The following is a 21,483-nucleotide window of genomic DNA, read 5'->3' as shown; positions in this document are numbered from 1 at the left end:
TATCAGGACCTTTATGTCTAGAGTGCTAGGGAATTCTAAATACCATCCTGGTCCTGACATGTCTCTTAGGCTACCAGTGTCCAAGCCCTGCCCTTCAGCAGTGGCTCTAAAACAGGATGTGACCCCTGGCTAGCGCTACACAAGACAATACATGGGGATGGGGGAAATTCTCCTTTCCATTTCATTTAAAAAATTTTCCTTTTTTAAGGGTTACATTGGATATACTTATGTGTATGGATATATTGTATACATAGATTATGTTTTGTTAGTATAGTAATATAGTTTATAAATAATCTTATGCTATACGCTCATGTTCACATTTTTTATGGTTAAGTGTGAATGATCAAAAAAGGTTGGGACCACTGCTTTACAGCATGGTAGTACAAATGGTATTAATAAGTGGACACAGGAGTGGGCACCAGGTACTCAGTATCCAAGAATATTTCAATAAGACTGCAGGAAACAAAGAAATGGAGTTTCAGGAGAAATTCTGAAGGTCTTAGATTGCCATTGAGCTCAAAGTGGATTTTCTGAATTTAACATGCAAATCTTTGTGGAAGGGTCTGAGAAAGTCAATTCTTATTCTAAAAATACCAGCCAAGAAAAACTACTTAGATCTACATCCTTGTTATGGGTCAGAGAAAGAAAATCTTATGTTGCAGAAAATAAAGTCTAAATTCTTTAAATTTTTCATATATGATTAAATATGTGTGAATGACAAAATTAGCCAAGCAAAACAGAAAAATCCTAGTAATATATTGTATCCAATTAGATTCCAAAGGAAAGTAGAAACTGGGGTTTAAGTCAAAGGAAAATTGGAATAAATGATTATGACTGAAAAATCGATGTTATTTTATTGAGCTTATAATGCAATTTTTATTAGTCCATTTTATAATTTCTCATAGTATTATTATAGATTTAGAATATTATTTTCTAAAAGCAGATAGTACTAGAGGCATCAACTATCTGTTGGATATAACAGCAAACTATAGTGAGGTTCACATTTTAATCACAAATATATTTCCAAGAATACTGGATTCTAACATTTCCTAATAGTGGTCATATACAAATGTTATTTTGTTTTGAACCTTCATTCAAATAAATTATTTATATTTCTGCTACATATAGTTATTTAAAAAACAGCAGCTTTTCCATAAAACGTGTGTGCTTTACTTTTTTATTTTGAGGCAGTCAGTGGTGTGAGTTTGTATGAGGTCTTTAGGAAAGAATCTTCCAAGAGTTTCCGCTCCTCCCTTGATCCCAGACACAGTCTTCTTTTGTGAACCCTCCCAGTACTGCAGAAAATTCCTGACCCATGGATATGTTCAGAGTGACAGATAAACATACAAAGAGTAAAGAATACAGAAGGGCACTTAGGGTATAAGTAAAATTTAATGACTTTTACCTCCAAAATATCTTTGATAAAAGGTGTCCATCGAGAGAGTTGAAAAGTTTCTTCTGCAGACCGATCCTTTCTTAATGGTTTGCTTTGTTGAGACTAATATAATTAGAGAAAAAAATTTAAAACCAGTAATTTATTTAGTGATATTCTCTTACTGAGTTTTCTAACAAAGATATTTAATTTACAGCAAATACTATGTTGTATTTGACTTAAAACTAAGAAATGCCTACTCAAATAACCTGAATAAGTGTGATTACGTAACTTCACAGTATTTTGTGCTTTAATGATAAAATACCATCAGAATGTATGTTTACTCAAAAGTGCTATAAAACTTGATGGGAAAGAGTGAGATCCTAAATAGTTCTTTCAAAATTTGCTATAAATGAATCATAAAGAGAAAAGCATGAATAGCAAATTATAAATGAAGCCATTAAGACATAAATTCACTAGAAAGATGTATCTTTCCAAATTACTCATATATGGAAAAGAAAACAAAATTTTAATTTTTTAGTTACCAAATCTATTGAGTGAAATTAAGAAGACTGCTCACATGGATTCCCACATAACACAACATATTTAATGCAAACAACTACACATGCATATATATATGTCAGTATATACAAAATGTAAGATTTCTTACCGGAGGGACAATGGGAACACCAAGGTAACTCCAGTTACGAATCATGTCACTCTCATTTTCTATCTTTACATTCTGGATCAACCTGTCCAAATTTTCTTCTGTAGTTCCTTAGATAAGTAAAAATATGAGTCACAAAATTGCTACCACAATCATTTCTAGGTTATAGGTATACCCATGGATAAAGGTTTTTAAATAAAAAGTAAACATTTAAATTACATACCCTCCAGTCTTCTCCCAATTTCATATTTTTCCTTTTATTTACAATAGTACCTCAGTTTTCGAATGTCTCCATTGATCAACAGTTCGGTTTATGAACGCCGTAAATTTTATGGATCTATGGTATCATCAGATAGCAAAATTCACGCTAAATTTTCAGTTTTAGGGGTTGATTTTAAAGGTCTGGAATGGATTAATCCATTTTGCATTACTTTCTATGGGGAAACCGTGCCTGTTTTCGAATGTTTCATAACTTGAACGGTCTGCCGGAATGGATTACGTTCGAAAACCAAGGTACCACTGTATCTGAACCAACTTCAGCTATTACCTTTGAATTTTCTAAGATTCTCTTAAGATCTTTAGTTAAATCACTTATTATAAAGTGATTTTAGAGCTGGGTATTCTAATACATTCATGAAAATGAACAAAGTCTCCATTACCATTAATACTGAAGATATAGAGCAGGATTGCTCTTATTTTATCATAATTATCATGACTTTTGTTGAGTAGAACTGGAAGGAGCACTCGCATAGAATCTTTCACCTTCTGTCCTTCTGCATCAGTTCCAAGTGCCAGATCCTTATTGAAAATGAAATAGTCAGTGGTCTATAACCCAAATTCATCTTCAGTTAAAAATACCTATTATTAAATCTTGCCAAGTTTTAATGGAATACTGATGACATTTCACAGGAAAAAGTGGGCATCACTTGTGAACTACTGATTGAAGAAAATGTAAAAAGTCAAAAAATAATTTAGAGAAGAGAATCATTAACCTAAACCTGTACTGATATGGTAGACATGGGCCACATGTGGCTACTGAGCACATGAAATGTGGCTTGGCTAAATTAAGATGTGCTATAAATGAAAACACCAGATTTTGAAGACTTGGTATAAAAATATATAAAATATTTGACTAATAATTTTTTGGTATTGACTACATGTTGAAATAATATTTTGGATATATTGGGTTAAGTCAAATATACTATTAAAATTAACTACCGGGGCCAGCCCGGTGGCTCAGGTGGTTGGAGCTCCGTGCTCCTAACTCCAAAGGCTGCCGGTTCGATTCCCACATGGGCCAGTGGGCTCTCAACCACAAGGTTGCCAGTTCAACTCCTCGAGTCCCGCAAGGGATGGTGGGCAGTGCCCCCTGCAACTAAGATTGAACACAGTACCTTGAGCTGAGCTGCCTCTTAGATGGCTCAGTTGGTTGGAGCGCAGGCTCTCAACCACAAGGTTGCCAGTTCAATTAAAAAAAAAAAAAATTAACTACCCTTGTTTCTTACCTTTTTAAGAATATTTAAAATTACACATGACTTGCATTCTATTTCTATTAGAGAGCACTGATCTAAACCGTTTTGCATTATAGAGGAGCCTCTTAAAACAAGTTAAAAGTGCCTATGCAGTACTCTGCAGGATGCTACATTAAATGCTGCAGCCACTGAGAAAAGCCTGCCAACAATGGTACCCTGAAATAATGCTCCGAGCACTTAAATCATCCCATTCAACCAAAAATGCATAATCACAGGTCAGGAGGGACTTGCTTACTATGATACTTTTTATCTACTTGTTAATGTCAGTGGGGAAAGATGTAGTAAATACGGCCTAGGTGAGTCCTCTTCTAACAGAGACTCTGTGACTCTCTGCACTGCATTGATTGAGCAAAGTTATGTTTTACCTTAGAAAGTTCACTCAAGAAATCCATTATGAACATAGGTATTTCTGACTCTGCACATACCTGTTCAGTTTTGCAGAGCTTTTCTATATTAAGCTTGAATTTATTCATGCAGTCTTCTGCTAAGTTAAGATGAACAACTTGCTGAAAAGCAGAAGAAATCATTTAAAAATTTTTAAAGCATTTAGAAATCATTTAAAGCAAAATAAGTCATTTAAAGCATTTTAATTTCTTTTTGTGCAACCGATATTAAACTTTTGAGATTGGCCTGAAGGTAAGTATGGGCTTGGGTGGAAAGGAGGTACCATGTAAAGCAAGAAAAGGAAAAAAGTGAGAACTAACATGACCTACAGGGGACAATCAACAGACAGCAAAAAATACAATGAAAGGGTTGAATTTGTATTGGGTTTACGAGTAAGGAAAAACAACCACTAGTTAATCCAATGTTGAATTTTCTTAGTAAGTTGATATATGCTAAACTTTCTCTGTTTGGCTGTTCAAGACAAAGACAAAGTTTAAGTCGGATATGGCTAAACCTAGATTCTAAATAGAATACTATTGGAAAGCTTAAATACTTGGGATATTTCTCAGGCCTACCGTAAGGTTTTAGAGGACAGCTAACACCAAGTTCCATGACATCCACTGCTAAGATTGACTATAGAACTAGATGGACAAATAAATGAAAAATGATAAGGTATGTCACATGCTTACCTTAGTAATCTGTTTACGGAAATGGGGCATCTTTTTCATCAGTTGGGCAAGAGCACTAAGCGATGTCTAGGAAAAATCAAACATTTTAAAATCAAACTTATGATTCAGTTATTCTATGTACCAACTTTAAAATCCTGTAGTTTTAAATATTCGTTAATTTATTAAATATTTGACAAATTTTAAGACAACAAATTCAAGAAATTTCTAGTTTCAGCCACGATAGTATAGATGATATCAAGATTACTCTCCCTCCATAAACAAAAAAAAAACTGACAAAATTAAGACAACAGCTTTCAGGTAATGGATAAAAAATTCAACTACATCAATAATTATATGAAATATATACAGACTGAACATTCCAATTAAAATACAAAGATTGTCAGATTGAACAAACAAACAAAAACCAACTACAGTTCTTTATAATAAGCACATTTTAAATATCAACACAGACAGTTCTAAGCAAAGGATGGGAAAAAGATATACTATGTAAACACTAACCAAAATAAAGCAGGAATGACTATATTACTAATATCAGGTGAAGTAGGCTTCAAGGCAAGAAATATTGCAAATGATAAGAAAATGACATTTTATGATGATAAAAGAATAAATTCAACAAAGATAACTATCTTAAATTTATAATGATTCTCATTAACGTGGACTTATCAGTTGATACAGCTTCAAAAGTTGACATGATTATAAAGAAAATCAGATTAATTCATAATCAAAGATTTTAATATACTACTCTCAGTAACTGACAGAAAAAGACAAAAAAAATCAGTAAATAGATTTGAATAACATGATAAACCAACTTAATTTAATTGACACATAGAATTTATATTCTTTTTAAGTACACATAGGGCACTGACCACACTGGTTCATATAGTGGGTCACAAATCAAGTCTGAACAAATTGCAAAGGAGTGAAATCATACAGTGCACATGCTCTGGCCACTATTATAACTACATTTCAACTCAGCAACAGAAAGATAAGTAGAAAATTCCCAAACTCTTCGAAATTAAAAAACATATTCCTATGTAACACGAGTCAAAGAAGAAATCACAATGAAAGTTAGAAAATATTTGAGCTGAATTAAAGTAAGTTATTCCAAAATTTGTGGGATACAGCGACAGCAATGTTGAGAAGGAAAGAGAAAAGGTTGAAAAATCAATGCTCTAGACATCCAATTCAATAAGCTAGAAAAACAAATTAAGCCAAAGAAAGTTAAAGGAAGGAAATAAAAAAGTAGAAATCAATTAAATACAATAGTAACATACGAAAAAAGAAATCAACAAAGCCAAAAGTGGATTCTTTCAAATATTACTAATATATATAGGGGATAGTAATAGTATAGGGGATAAAACACAAATTAACAATATTAGGATTAAATTAATAGAACACAACTACCAATTCTACAGACCCTACAAGGATAAGAGGATATTTGAAAACATAGGTGTAATAGACAAATTCCTTGAAAAATGCAAGATCTCAAAACTGATACAAGAAAAACTTAAAAATCTGAACAGCTTTATATCTAGTAAAGAACTTGTAATTAAAGACTTTCCCACAAAGAAAACTCCATGCCCAGACTACTTAATTGGTGAATTCTTTCAAGCAATAATTGGACTAATAACAATCTTATACAAACAGCTTCAGAGAATAAAATGAGTGGAAAGCATTACAACTCATTTAAAGACCAATATAATCTTGCTACCAAAACCTGACAAGAACATTACAAAAAAAGGAATAATACAGGGAAATATTTCTCATAAACCTTGAAGCAAACATGCTAAGCAAAATGTTAGCAAATAGAACCCAGTGATAGAGGAAAAGAATAATGTATCATGACCAAGTGAGCTTATTCCAGGAATGCATGGTTGGTTTAATGTTAGAGAATCAATGAATGTAATTTATCACATTAACAGAATAAAGGAGAAAAGAATAATTTCAATAGATGCTGAGAAAGTATCTGATGAAGTCCAATACTCATTCTTGATTTAAAAACAACCTTTTGGCAAATTAAGAATAGAGGGGAACTTCCTTAATCTGAAAAAGGGTACACCTAAACAACCTAAAACTAACATAATACTCAATGATAAAATATCAAACATGTTTCTCCTAAGGTTAGGACTAAGACAATAATAGCCTCTATCACCAGTTCTTTTCTACATTATATAGCTATGAGGTATTAACTACTAATAAAACTAACTTAAAATAAGATTGAAAAGGATCAAGCTAAACTTTCTTTATTCATAGATGGTATCATTGTGTAACCTTCTGGAATGATGGAAATATTCTATATCTTGATTTAGGTTGTGGTTCTGATGTGTGTGTAAATTATACCTCAATATTAAAAACTTAGCAAGAATGCACTGGTGAAATTAGCTAAATAGGCTTTTAAAAATGAACTTTAATGAAGCAAGACAGTTAGCAAAATGTTGCTAACTGTTGAGGCTAGGTTATAGGTACGTGGGAATTCATTTTCTCTACTTTTGTGTGTTGGAAATTTCCCAAAATGAAAAGTTAAATAAAAATTTTAAACAAATTTTAAAATTCACCTTCATTATTACTTTGAAAGTTAAATAAGACTCTTCTTACCTTTCCTTCTGTTGCTTTCTTTGTTGACGAAATTTCCTTCATAAGCTTTGGAATTTCCCTGTCAAATTGAGAGAATTTTTTAAATTCCTAAGGTGTACTTCTTTATAGAAACATTTTAAGATTACAAAATGTATTATCATGTATTCAGGATCCAAAAAATATGGAATAAAAATTAAAATGGGTTCACATACTCTAATACAACCGCAATATGCCGATGTCGAATTCTGACCCAGAGGTCATCGTCTTCTTCAAGGATTGCCTCCTTTTCTTTCCCATCTGTTTTATATCTACAAGTAGACATAAGTATAAAACTTTTGGATTATTTTTTCCCCAAAAAAAGTGGAAGAAACACTTTTACAAACAAAAATTGTAAAACAAAGCTCAAGAACTGAAGAGTACATATCCACTATTTTAGGAGGATAATGAAGACCTACTCAAAACTAAGGCATATTGCTATCCTTACATTAAAAATCAAAGTACTATGCCTACCAAGACATTCTTACTTTCAAATGTTAGATTTAGTTGTCATTATTATAGTTTTAGGTTAACAAAATGGTATTTTATGAAACAAAAATTCAACATTCCACAATCAACTTTAAGAACAAGACCAAGTATACTAACAATTTGTGTTAATTGCTTAAAAACACGCTTTTAATGTACTAGTAACCATCAGCACAACTACCAAACTTCTATTAAGTAAAAACGAGAAACATCAGCCCCAATGTAGCCTATTAAATATCGAAGATGTTCGGAATTAGTACAAAATTCACAAGCATATATCATCTGTTTCCACATTCTTCCCTAACCCTATAAGCACATCTCCTTTAAGAATGAGAAAGAAAATGAGAGAAAAACTAATGTAGCCATAAAAAAAATTGTGATTGCTTTAATGAGTCCTAATGAAGTTAAGCAGCAATTCAAGGGGTTCATGAAAAAAACTTAAAATGGACTTCCTGACTGCTTGCCCAAATTAATTTCTCTCATCTCTTTTTTATGCAGATAGCCTCCTTCCATTTGGGAAACTAAGGAGATTCAATCATTCAGGGGACTGTCAATTTCATGAGCCAAGATTAGGAAGAATGGCACTGAGCTTTCCTAGCTCTGGACTGCAGACAATAAATGTAGATTTCTGCTGTATGAATTTGTATTAGCCCCCAAAATTACCGGTCCCACCTATAAAACCATCTACCTATATGTGGTCTTAATTACAGATGCCCAAGGGTAGAAAGACTGTGCTTAATTACAAGACTGCACTAAGGATAGAGGCCCTTTTGTCATTTAAAATGTCACTTTGTACTCATACAATGTCTTTAATCTTTGATTTATAAACAAAGATTAAGATAACAATCCTGACAATACTAAAAGATGACAATTCCACTTCGAGAGTACATTTAAAGAAGTCACCAAGATGAAAAATAGATTCTGGGTACTTAACAATTTCCTGCTTTGTAACAATTTCCTGCTTTGTATTCTACTTCCATTAAAAATTGTGATGAAGCACAAACCGCAGGGAGTTCATCTATCTAGTCTTATCCCTGGAGTGCTTTGATTCGTTAAAAAAAAAAAAAAAAAAAGTATGGATGGCTTTAAAAAAAAAAGAAAGTTGCTCCCTTACTCTTAAAAATTAAAACTTGCTTTGCTTGCTAGCAAACCTAGAGCGGTAAATATTTTAAATACTAGGTTAGAAATGTCTGAAATGAAGGTCTAAATTGAAAACAAATCCTTTAGAGTCCATCAGTTCAATTTTTTTGTGCAATGCAGGTTTAGAGACCTAAAGTATAAGAGAGGTAATAATATGCCTTCTGAAAATTCTGAATAAACTGCTTGAAACTACTTTTATACTAGAAGAAAGCTATGTTGATTTCTCTATGTCATCTAACATTAACACAAACAACATAAACTCAAGAAACCAGGATTTGACCAGAATTCAAATTAAAAAACAACAGAAAATACTAAATTAGTTTAACAATATTTGGTTTAAGAAAAATATTAAGTATTGTAATTATCACAAGTATTTCAATCTTTTTAATCTATTAAAATTACTAAATTAATTATGAAATTTCAGAAAACTAATTTTCATTTTTACTACGATGCTCAAACAGTAAATCTCAACTGAAAAATGCCTATTTGGATTTAGAGATTATATCAAATAACATGTTATATATATATGCACATGCATCTATACACACATAAATGATACACAAAGAATAAAATGGGTCCTTGATAGAAAATCTATTTTATTTTTCATGTAGCTTTCTATTTCACATTACTTTTGAAGTAAATATGCTTATATCAGGGTTAAGTCAATACTAGGTGCCAAACTGGTAAAACTGTCTATCCCAATTGCCATCCTATTTAGTTTTCCAGTCTTCTAATCTCTTTAAATACGTTACACTGACAAGACACACATACAGAGACTTCTGGGTGTGTATTTCAAAATAATTACAGAATGACCAGTTTGAATATGGTTACTACTTCAATAAATATAGTAGTAGGTATGGCATTTACTCTTAACCTAAGTGAAAAGTCCAAATTCCACTGGTTTAAATGTAGCTTTGTTGTAGACAGTTAAAGAAGCAAATATACCAAAAAAGGCTTCAAAGCAGTCAACATACCCATTAACTTACAAGGTCAAGATATGTGTAATAGATTATGGTTATTGGGAAAAGAGAAGGATATAGTCTCTGAATAAAAAATAAAAAAGGTCAGAGTTAGCTCTCTGGTGCCTGCACAAATTACTAAATGCTCAGATCCTCTCCCGTTTCTATATGCCCTTTACATGCCCTTCAAATTATACTTGCTTGTATGTGTCATTCTCAATCGGCAGTAGATCATATGCCATTGCCTGAAACGTCAGTTCATGCAGGACAGTGGACACAGGATCAAAACCACGATCAATTATTATGAGCTGGGAGTGAGTTTTACCCTGGAATGATAAGACAAAATTATCTTAAACTTCAATTTCCTTGTTTGAACACATATTCAATATCTTAGAAAACAAAAACAGACTTTTCCTAAGTTTTATCACATTCTTAAGATTGTGAAGTTATATTAAGACAGAAAAATCTGAGTGGCACAATGGGAAAAACAAGACTACAAAAGCAAAAGCTTTCATAATTAGATTAAGAATATCTATATTCAATAATACAGTATTGTGAAAATTCCTTTTAAAAAGTAACATTTGGTTTGCACTAAATCTATTTTCTTAGGAATTCAGCTCCATAAACACTAAAACCGATATAAATTATAACCTGATGCTACTACACATTGTGCTAAGCAAGAAGTACATATATTAGTTAATTCTTACAGCAACCCTCTGAGACAGGTATTCTTCTCTCCATTTGACAATGAGGGCATTAAGCCTTAAAAGTAACTTGTCCAAATCAGGGAGGATCACTTCATAAGTCATATAAATGTCTAAGCACTATGCTATATACCTGAAGTGAATATAATATCGGAATGTCAACTATAATTGAAAAATTTTAAAAAGTTAACTTGCCCAAATCACATAGGTAGTAAGAGACTCAAATTCAGGTCAGCTTCACTCCATGGCCTGTGCTCTTAACCATTATACTATTTAAAAATATTATATTGCTAAAAATAAATAAACAAAAAAACATTATATTGTTGCCAGCTAGGTGATAAATCACAATGAAAGCCTTGCTATCATTAATTCACAAACAGTACTAATTATTAAACAGTGAATAATACTGCTGGGAAAAATAATTGTTAATATCAATCTTTCATATTTCATTTTTAAAAGTAATAAATTCTTTGGATTTTTATTCAAAGCAGTAAGAGATAACTACAACTCATTAGACAAACATTTCCTATTTACTTACATACAGTAGAGGTAAACTACATAGGATAGATCTTTGAAATATTTTTAAATTAACCATTCATTCATTTAAATAAATCTTGAGACAATATGGTTAAGAGCACAGCCTTTGGAATCAGACAGATCTGGGTTTGAGTCCAGCCTTGACCACTTCCTTGCTGTACAATTTTGGACAAATTGCTTAACTTGTTAATATCTCTGCGTTCTCCTTTATAAAACAGAATATAATCAAAACCTCTGCTTATAAGACTATTGTAAAGCTTAAACATAATAATACAGGGAAATACTTAGCACAGTGTGGCACTTAGTAAGCCCTCAATACATGTAAGTTATGAGTCTTCAGAAATTTGAATAGGAAAAAGTACAATATACGTAATACTAGATCAGGGCTTGGGATTCTGACAATATGTGGGAGGAAGTATCACTTGACCTGAAGGAAAGGCTTCAAAAAGGAGGTGACATTTTATCAGGTCCTTGAATGAAAGAAAGGTATCAACCATTTGAAAGAATGTATAATTTCCCAGGCAGAAAGAATGGAAAGGATGTTTTATTTCTGTGGATTTTGCCTTTTTTTCACAGAAATCATGAAGGACTAAAGGGATATTTACTAATATACTCATTGTCTATCTCTCCCCTTATTTGACATTTATTGACTATCTACCCTGCTCTGTGTACTGAGCCACTGTCCTCATAACTACTATCAGCAGCTTTCACTAGGCATCCAAACCAAAAACCAGTAATAAAGCTCTAAACTAATATTGTAACTAAGCTTATACCCTCCATTCTAGCCAAGTTGTTTGGTTGTGGACTGGGCCTTTTTCTCTGTACATCTACCCCCAAAATACTGTTATCCAAGCAATAAAATCCCTCTTCTATCATGTCATACTCATTCTTCAAGCTCAAGGGCCTGTTCCTCTAGGACGGCTCCTAGGACTCCAGTTAGAATACAATTAAGCCCCAGCCTACATTCCCATTACATTCTATGTTTTCTCTCATTCCACTTATCACTTAGCACTGTAACTGGTGGTTTCTTTGCCCATCTCCTTTTAAACAATCAACAGTTTCTTCCCTTCATTCTTTAGCTACTGTAATATGGCTTCCTAGCCCTCTGACACACCTGTCAGTCTCCTCACGTTCTTCATTCCCCAGCCCAAGTCTAAATTCTGGTAATTCCTCAGGTTCCAACCTTAGTCTTTGGTTACTTTAGACTATCTTCATAAGACAGTAACAGCTGCCATTTATTAAAATCTTGTATGTGCCAAACACATGTTAATTCACCTAATCTTCTTATCAACCAAGCAAGGTATGTTATCTCATCCATTTTATAGAAGAAAATACAACTCAGAGTAAATAATTTATCCAAGGTCACAGAGTTAGTAATAATAGGAATAATTGTATTTACTAAATGTTTGCTCAGTGGCAAGCATTATTCTAAGAACTTTTACATGCATTAACTCTTTCAATACTTCCACTGCTTTATAAAATAGGTATTCTCTCATTACCCCCATTTTATAGATAAGAAAACTTAGGCACAGGGGAAGTTACACAATTTGCCTAAATTAACATATCTATAAATTAAATGACAGAGCCAGGATTTGGACACAGTGCTTAATTTCAAAACACATACCTTCCCCGCTAAACCACCCTGTCTACTGAGGTTTCCACTACCATCTATATTAATAATTCCCAAATCAGTATTGGGAATCTATGCTAATGATTCCCAAATCAGTACTGGAAAATGAATGAACAATAGTTTTTTGGTTTATAAAGAAATAAGTCAGACTATGCATAACCACTATTTGCCTTTTATACTTTACCTTTATTAGGCTCTTTTCATCAGTCTTGTAGTAGTTTTCAAGTTTTTTTTCAACAAGCTGGGCAAGCTTATTGGCATTATCTAGAGGTTTACTAGAAACAGAAAAAATGTTCAATTATCTTTCTTTCACAACATACTTTACAATATCATAAGGTTGAATTCTAAAATTAAACCATGTAATTTATTGAAAGATTTTATATAAATATATTATACTAATTTATCTGGATTTTATCAATGTAAACATTATCATATACGCTTCAGATATTTTTAATATAAAGGGAATAAAATATGATAAATAAAATTTTGGTTCCCTTTATTCCCCCCCAATTCCTGGTCTTCTTCCCTTCTTCTACTCCCCCATCCCCAAGACAACCACTATCATGAATATAGTTTGTATGTTTCGTACCATTACTGTTATGTGTGTGTATATATACACACACACACACATATATATGCATATATATACTCTATATATGTATACACTGTTTTATATGTTTTAACAGTGTATGTTTTTTACTGCTTTATATATATATTTGAGATCTATATATATTGACACATATATCAAATTTATTCATTTTAGTTTGATACAGTATTCCATCATGATTATACCAGATTCTATGTATTAATTCCCCTCAAGATGGACATTTAAGTCATTCTCAATTTTACCCTATTGCAAACAACGTTGAAACAAATATTTTTGTACATACATCTCCATACACATGTTTCTCTACATATATTACATCTAGAAGTATAATGGCTGGGTCATAGAGTATGTATGTTTTCAATTTTTCTAGATATTACCATATATTCTCCAAATCAGCTGACCAATTATCCCACCCACTAGAAGTGTGAGATTTCCTCACATGCTCTCTAACATTTAGTCACTTTCCAATATAGTCTTTTGCATAAAATCTAATATATCACTGTCTTCTAAAATGATAAAAATCATACTCTAAATTGTATCTTCATGATCAGTGGCATGAGTATAACTTCCAAATTTACAAGAAAGATGTTGGAAAAGGTTCTTCAATTAGCACACCGACGTCAAAAATGGTCTCATTGTGAGGGCTTCAAAGTTTTAAAGAATCTTTAGGTTTTATACATTAAAAATAAAGCAGCAACTATAAAGAATAATTTATTACACATTTGGTTTTAAACTATTTCAAAAGGTAACAATTTCATGTTAGAATTACACTTTAAAAGTCCATAAGGCATAAAAGAATACTTTGTAAAAGAACAAGTAGGATTCTGAAAGCCTGGATTATTTAACTATCACAGTAACTCAAAACAGGTCCATAGGTGAGATATTAAATTATAAATTGGTTATATTTACTCATGTCCTTGAACAGAGCCAATCACCAAGAGCAGAAGCTTGAATGGAGATTGAACTCTGGCAGAAGATAAGCCAATTAGCTCTCTGCCCCACTGGGTTCAGAACGTAATCAGAACATCACCTATAAGAAAAAGAATGTTTCCAACACCTAAGCTATGAGTACAGAGCTTGTTTGGTAACACCCGAATTAAGGAGATTTACTATATTTTTTTCTAAGTAACTAACAGATTTTTAAAAATGGTTTAAGAGTAATGTAACTTAAATATAAAGCACTACACGAAATTTCAAATTAAACAATTCAACCAACCTGAAAAATGTTAATATTTAAAGAACCTTTTTAAAGAAAAATGAGTAATAATCTTTAGTAGTAGTAGTATAGTATATTCACTACTACCATTTTATTAGTGCCGTACACTCTTAGTGCTTTACAGGTATTAAACTCATTTAACAACACCTTATAAGGTGAGTTCTATTGTCGTTCCGATGTCATAGATAAGGAAACTAAGAAAAGAAGGGTCACAGAGCTAGTAAAGATTAAAGTCCAAGCTGTCTGGCTACACACAACAACATGGGTGACTCGCAGAACATAATGTTGAACAAAGAAGCCAGAAACACAGCATATCGTATGATTCCATTTATACCAAGTTCAAAATCAGGCAACCCTAAAATATGTGTTAAAAATCAGGAGAGTAGTTACCTTGGGGAGGAGAAAGAGGACAGTAACTCGAAGGGATCAGGAGGGGGGCCTCTGAGATGCTGTTAATGCTCCCTTTCTTGACCTTGGGGGTTAGATGGGTATGTCCACTTTGGAATGATGTATCAAGCTATACATATATATATAATTTAAGCACTTAACAGTAAACTTCATTTTTAAAAAGAGGCAAATAAATAACGATACATACTACTAAAGTCAAACTTTACCTCTTAAAAAATCCCAAAAGTCTATTTTAAATGGCCATTGGGATTAGATACTATAGACACTTAGACACTCTAACCTGTATCTAGATAATATGGCCGCTTAAATTTGGTGGAAACTTAATAAAAGATTAAATGTAAGACTGTAGTAGCCCCTATATGACAACAAAGACATTTACTCTAAACATTCCTAACCTCATGAAAAAATGTGCCAATAAATCATACAAATTTAAGCTCTGACACTCAGTAACAGGCTATTAGTTACTCTGAAATTTAAACCTTACACTTTAAATCTCCTGTATATACAGCATATTTTTTACAAGGAAAATAAATTTTGCAAACCAATACACATAAGCACAGAGACATTTCTTACCTCTACACTGGACAGCAAATAGAAAGCATACCATAGACACTACCGAGTGTCTCACCTTTTATATCTTACTCCGGGATTTTCATCCAGAGTAGCACAGACCGTAACTATCTGCTCAGCCATCGCTTCCATGACGGCGTCTTTTCCGCTGGCATTACTGGGGTCTGGACTGTAACAGTAATAGAATGCATCTGGTACATCAAGAGTATATACCTAAGGCAGGCCAAAAAAGAGTTATACTGTCAATTGTGTAGACTTGTTAAAAATACACATCAAGAAAAATGAGGCTATTGTTTGGGACATTAAAAAAATACTTGTAGTAACCATGCTGTTTTCTGAAACAACTGTGTCTTTACCTTAATCAAATTTCATTTTCTCTGTCATCTTGATTTCATCCTTTTTTTCCTCACTCTCCTTTCCTGCTTAGCCTACCTCTCTCCTTCAGTTCTTGTTTCATATACAGATAGTACTGTTTGCAACAGATGGAGGAATCTGAAGTAGTCAAACCAAAATACAACTCTAATGCCAACCACACAGAAATACAACAAAGCCAAAACAGGTCTATATATTTGACATCCACTAAAAACCTTCTAGAGAATAACCTAAAAATTTTCCATAGTTGATACATAGCTTCAATTTTTCAGCTTATACTCTTCGTGTCCTTAAAATAAAGATATACTTCCTAAGGCACAGTATTGTGCCAGACACGGTACTGGTCTTACCACATATATAGTAAAACCTCACAGACACATTTATTCAACTAACAAAAGCATTTACTTACTTGTATGTGCAAAGAATCGGATTAGAGATTTAATATTATTGTCATATGAATAATACAAATGAAGAAGCTCTCTAATTGGAGTTGAGTGTTCCCCCATTAAACTATGTAATGTTTGTTTTTTTAAACAATGATAGTAATCCCTCTTAGCCTAGGATAATGTACTGAGTGTAAAAGCAGGCATGTAATAAACATTATAGGTTAACTAATGAATTATGAATAAACTTCCCTGCATTTCCTTTCACACAAAGCCATTCATTTCTTTGAACATAATCCATCACCAAGAGCAACAGCTTGAACATGGACTGAGATTTGGCTGTAGCGAATCCACTTACGTCCGTGCTGCTCAAAGTCTTGGTTGCTGTATTACCTGCCAACAAGCATCCTACAGCTTGATGGTGGTTTTCTGATAATATACTATCCTACTGCAGTAGATAGTATTATCTGTTCAAAAATATGTACTGCCCCTCCCTATGGGGCCTCTTTCTATAGGAGAATAGTCCCACTCACTGATGTTGGGCTTGTCTCTGGTCATTGGAATCTGACTAGAAGTGACACATGCCACTTCCCCACAGAAGCTTTAAAAGCCTCTGTGGCTCCACCATTTCTCTTTTTCCCTCGGCTACATCCCAGACAGGGGCTACTCCTTCGGCCTCAGTCGCAAAATGAAGAGAATAAGGAGGAAAGCCCTGGGCAAACCACAGTAACATGAACGAGAAATACACCGTGGTTGTAATGCACTGAGATTTGGGGAATTCCTACCACACAGTTGAAATTACTCTAAGCTATCTATAATAATACTCCAATGAACCAAACAGAATTTTGGAGCAGATTTTCATTCTATACTCACATCTCTTCCCTTTCCCTCCTTCTCCCCCTCTGCCCCACTTTCCCCATTACCTCCATTACATGTTCCTTTAGACTATAACCAAATGTTTTATTCATCTTTATGCCTCACAATCACTCCTTAGAGATCCTTGCAACTTCTTTTTTTGCTAATCTCTAGCTAACTGCTCAATTTCTACCTAGACTCTGTCTAGCACCCTCTCCACTAACTATACCAGGCTCTTTGTACTCCCTCAGGCCCACTGTAAACAAACTCCTCTACACTCTTGAGTGCTTTCTATCTAATTGCCTTTACTACCTTAAGCCCTCTGAAAGGGATTTAGGAGGAGTGAGTCAAATTCCTTCCTCCCCATGCAACGTCTAATGTTGAATGTCCAACTTTCCTTCTTGGGAACACAGTGATATCTGACTTTACCAGTCTCAGCAATGATCTCCTGACTTCTACTTTTCCTTAAAGACTTTAGGACCAGTCCCACAGTTTTCTGTACCTTCCCATTTTCTGCGATCATTCTTGGTGGGACCGGGAGCCTCCTACAACATGGTCCCAACCTACCTATAGAGACAGCCTTATCTATCATAACTTCACCCCTCATAATCCACTTTTCCTGATGCTCCCCTGCACTTTACTGCTTCTGTATCTTAGCAACCAGGCTATTCTTATTTTCTAGAATATTCTTTCCCTCGTCTTCTACTACCTTATGAAATTCTATTCTTTCTTCCAATGTTTTCCCATTCTCCTAGTAAGGAATAATCTCTCTCCTCTTGTGGCAGACTGCGAGCTGCCTCTCACCAAACCATTCTTCCCTTACTTTTGAGTAACATACCAATTCTTTGGGAGGAAGCAGCCATATGCCCAGCTAAAACACTACATTTCTGTTTCCCATGCACTTAGGTATAACCGTGTGACTAAATTTTAGGTAATAAGATATAAATGAAAACCATGTACTTCTTTCTTTCTCTCCTTCATCCTGCTTCCTCAAATGAGGATGTAATAAATCGACAGTGATCTGAGATCATGCAGGCCATGTCCCGGATACCAGGCCCCTGACAATTTTGTAGAGCCAGCATACCAAACTTACATCACCTATTTCCTGACTTATTTTATATTAGCAAGAAGTAAGTTTCCATCTTGTTGAAGCCACTGAAAGTTTAAATTTTTGTTATGTGCAGTTGAACCTAACCTTAACTGATAACATTTTGAAGATGTGTAACACTTTTTTTTTTACAGTATTCAGATGACGGTAGGACATACATCTTGATGTTCATCTTTTCACAGCAGACTGTTTTGCATCTTGCAGACAATGTGCATTGCACATGATCTTTGTTCATAGCTTAAAACAGTAGTATTTAATTTATATCTTCACTTGCAAACAAACAAAAGCTCAAAAATTTTCACTGTAATTTCTCCCTAACAGTTAAGTTTATTAAGTAAACCCTCTTAAGATGTTTACCAAGGAAGTAAATTAAAAGGAAAAACAAGGGAGAAACATAGCAGACAGAAAGGACCTAAAATAAGAACATTTTGAAAAGACTGGTAAGTAGAAGGTTTTTATGAGATTTCTCTACACATACAAAGACAAGTTATTTCCCTCAGCCATCAAATTGGCCAGATATCTACACAAACCTCTCCTTACAATATAGCAATTCCACAATTTCAATAAATTCTGAGGGTTAAACTATATCTTTTGTGCAACAAGATGCTTTGGATATGTTTGCAATATTTATCACACTATTGTTCATATCCCATGGGATGTTAGGAAGCCCATTTTCACTCTAAACTAAACTTACGTATCATACTAAAAGGAACAGGTCTAAAGGTTAACATTTGGAAAACAGTTTAATGTCAAACAGATAATCTTAAAATTTTATAATTTGGATTATAATCTTTCTTTGTCAAGAACAGCAATAGCTTAAAAGAGAAATTCGTTATCTAGGACCTTCCTATTTCTTAAAATATTGATCTTACAGTTCCAAACAATAATAATTTCAATTCTATAAAATACTAGAATCCAAACAAAGAACAGAGCACTGTTATTATTATTATTAATTGAAGGCTCATTAACTATTCCAAAGGCAAAACAAATCAACAAAAACCTTTTGTTTTATAAATTTTATAAAATGATAATTTATATAATGTTATATAAAAAGTTTATCAAAGAACACTTATTTTAGTATCACAAATTAGAGAAGCTAAAAATATTTTTTTGTGGAATCATCTAACAGAGATTGTTCGCCAAATCATTTAATTTTATAATCTAATAGTACCGTAAAACTTGACATACATAGGACTTAGTGGCAGATGTGAAATTTAAGCTCCACTTTCATTATTAATGTTGTATTCCAACTAAGTGCTCATGTTCTTCCCTTCATCATAGGAAATGTTTATTTGTGGATTACTCAAAATTCACCAAATACATAATATATAAAACATCTTTAGGATATACCTTATTAACAAATAAGCTCATAAAACCAAAAATTAAAATCCATTATGAACTAAAATTAAAAATTAAAATAGAAAGTACCTGAGATTCAAGTGGAATAAAGGAAATATTTATTTCTTTACATCTTCTTACTGACTTGGAGCAAGCCTTAATTTTGTTAAAGAGACTATCAGGGCAAACTGAAAAGACAAAAAGGAAAAAAGGCATATAACTCCATCTAAATTTTTGTACTTTTGGATAAATCATTTCAACATCCAAGAATATTTACTTTTTATATATAATTACTGATTTTCACAAAGTAATTTACTATGAGGACAAAGATAATGTATAAATATTGTTCCTTACTTTATAGAGCATATATGTATTCTAGCTAAGAGCGCTGTATTAGAAATTCCATTTCCCCCATTCTTAGCTACAATAATCTAAGATATATTTCCTTAGAGAGCTGCTAACACAGCAAACTAAAATTGTTACAAAGGAAAATCAGGTACAAACTCATGACTTAATAACATTTTGTAGGACTTTCAGAACGCCTTAGGAATTTATACTACTTTTCTAATTCGGCCATTAAGTGCAATCATACCACACATATTGTTAATTTTTCTCTAATGTCAGGAAATTCTAAGATTCTAAACTAGTAAGTTGTGGACCTTAGAGCCCTTTTTTTTTCTTTCCCCCATTACCTGTTTATAATTCCATTAAATATAAGTTAGAATATCAACAATTGGCTCTAGTGTCTTTTAACATGAAATTCTTTAGCCTCAAGATTCCTTAAGTTAAAAAAGGCTTCACATTAATTAAATTCTATCAATTCCATAGACATAAATTTCTGTATAATAAGGTTACCTGAATGACAAATACTTACGATATGACATTTTAAAAAATGCATACTACTAGGCATGACATAAATATTAACAAGAAAAATAATACACTACTTAAAATGATGAATCTCTAACAGCAGAGACCAAGACCTAACTTAGATCAAAGGCATTTTTATTTTGCAGTATAATTATGTAAGTTATAACATAAAACTAAATTATATGTGTGTCTGGACTCCTCTATGATTCTTTTGTGTAGCTGATTTCTATTTGAACATATGCCACAGTAAGAGAAATGATTTTCTCCCTTAATATTTGCCAAACAAATGGCAGTTTCTTCAGTGCCCTCCAAGGGTCTTATTTTTTATTATATAATCAAATCCCCAGTTGAAACTGATTTAAAAAAGAATTCTTCCTGTTATCAGCACCGAATTTGAGCGATAGCCCTCTCCACCAACACACCCCGGAATCTCAGAAAAAAATGACTGTCTTGAAACTGGCTTGGAATGATTTCTTTTAATTTTCTATCACATTAACGTGAATTAGGAAACATGTGATCTTATATTTTTAGATTCTTTCTAACCTAATCAGGATAGAAAGTCAGTAGTATTGAAATAGTATTACAAGAAATAAATACTTTATGATTAATAGTATTTTAAACGATGAAGCAATGACTTTTACAAAGCTACTTACAGTCAGTGAAGTATATATATGCTGCTTTATATTTGTTCTCCGATTTACTCCCAAAATCACGTAAAAAACAATCTACAGACTTAAAAAAGGGTAGATGTTAATATACATTTTATCAAATATTAATTTAAAAATGCTAGCTTTTGAAATAACAGATTATTTTACTTTGATGATGAAATAAAATCTGTCTCAAAGTTTATAAAAATTTGTTTTTTAAGATGCTATGTAGTCTAGCCAGTGATAGCTAGAAACATAATAAATAGTAAGGTAATATGAACAGAGTGCTGTTTTGGCAATGAGGAAATGTAGAAATGATAAAGGAACTGGGAAGCTGCAGCAAAAGAGAAGACAAGACTATTGGAAGACAACAGATCAAGGAACTGACAAGTCACTGAACAT

At 32.8% G+C, this 21,483-nt stretch overlaps 1 protein-coding gene across 1 annotated transcript in view; it reads right to left on the bottom strand.

Moving 5' to 3' along the window:
- STXBP3 (syntaxin binding protein 3) overlaps nucleotides 1-21,483 on the bottom strand; it is a 47,730-nt gene that overhangs the window by 9,439 nt on the left and 16,808 nt on the right. Inside the window, exons 5-16 of the mRNA XM_019746518.2 lie at nucleotides 21,088-21,166; nucleotides 19,658-19,755; nucleotides 15,570-15,724; nucleotides 12,895-12,985; nucleotides 10,041-10,165; nucleotides 7,431-7,526; nucleotides 7,240-7,297; nucleotides 4,645-4,710; nucleotides 3,997-4,077; nucleotides 2,699-2,837; nucleotides 2,043-2,149; nucleotides 1,406-1,498 (exon numbers count right to left, since the gene is read on the bottom strand). Coding sequence (XP_019602077.1) covers nucleotides 1,406-1,498; nucleotides 2,043-2,149; nucleotides 2,699-2,837; nucleotides 3,997-4,077; nucleotides 4,645-4,710; nucleotides 7,240-7,297; nucleotides 7,431-7,526; nucleotides 10,041-10,165; nucleotides 12,895-12,985; nucleotides 15,570-15,724; nucleotides 19,658-19,755; nucleotides 21,088-21,166 — 1,188 coding nt within the window. The remainder of the gene's footprint in view (nucleotides 1-1,405; nucleotides 1,499-2,042; nucleotides 2,150-2,698; nucleotides 2,838-3,996; nucleotides 4,078-4,644; nucleotides 4,711-7,239; nucleotides 7,298-7,430; nucleotides 7,527-10,040; nucleotides 10,166-12,894; nucleotides 12,986-15,569; nucleotides 15,725-19,657; nucleotides 19,756-21,087; nucleotides 21,167-21,483) is intronic.

This window comes from Rhinolophus sinicus, linkage group LG14 (assembly GCF_036562045.2).
Source record: "Rhinolophus sinicus isolate RSC01 linkage group LG14, ASM3656204v1, whole genome shotgun sequence".
NCBI lineage: Eukaryota > Metazoa > Chordata > Mammalia > Chiroptera > Rhinolophidae > Rhinolophus > Rhinolophus sinicus.
Note: the sequence above shows the minus strand (reverse complement) of the source record. Positions and strands in the feature narration are given on the sequence as shown.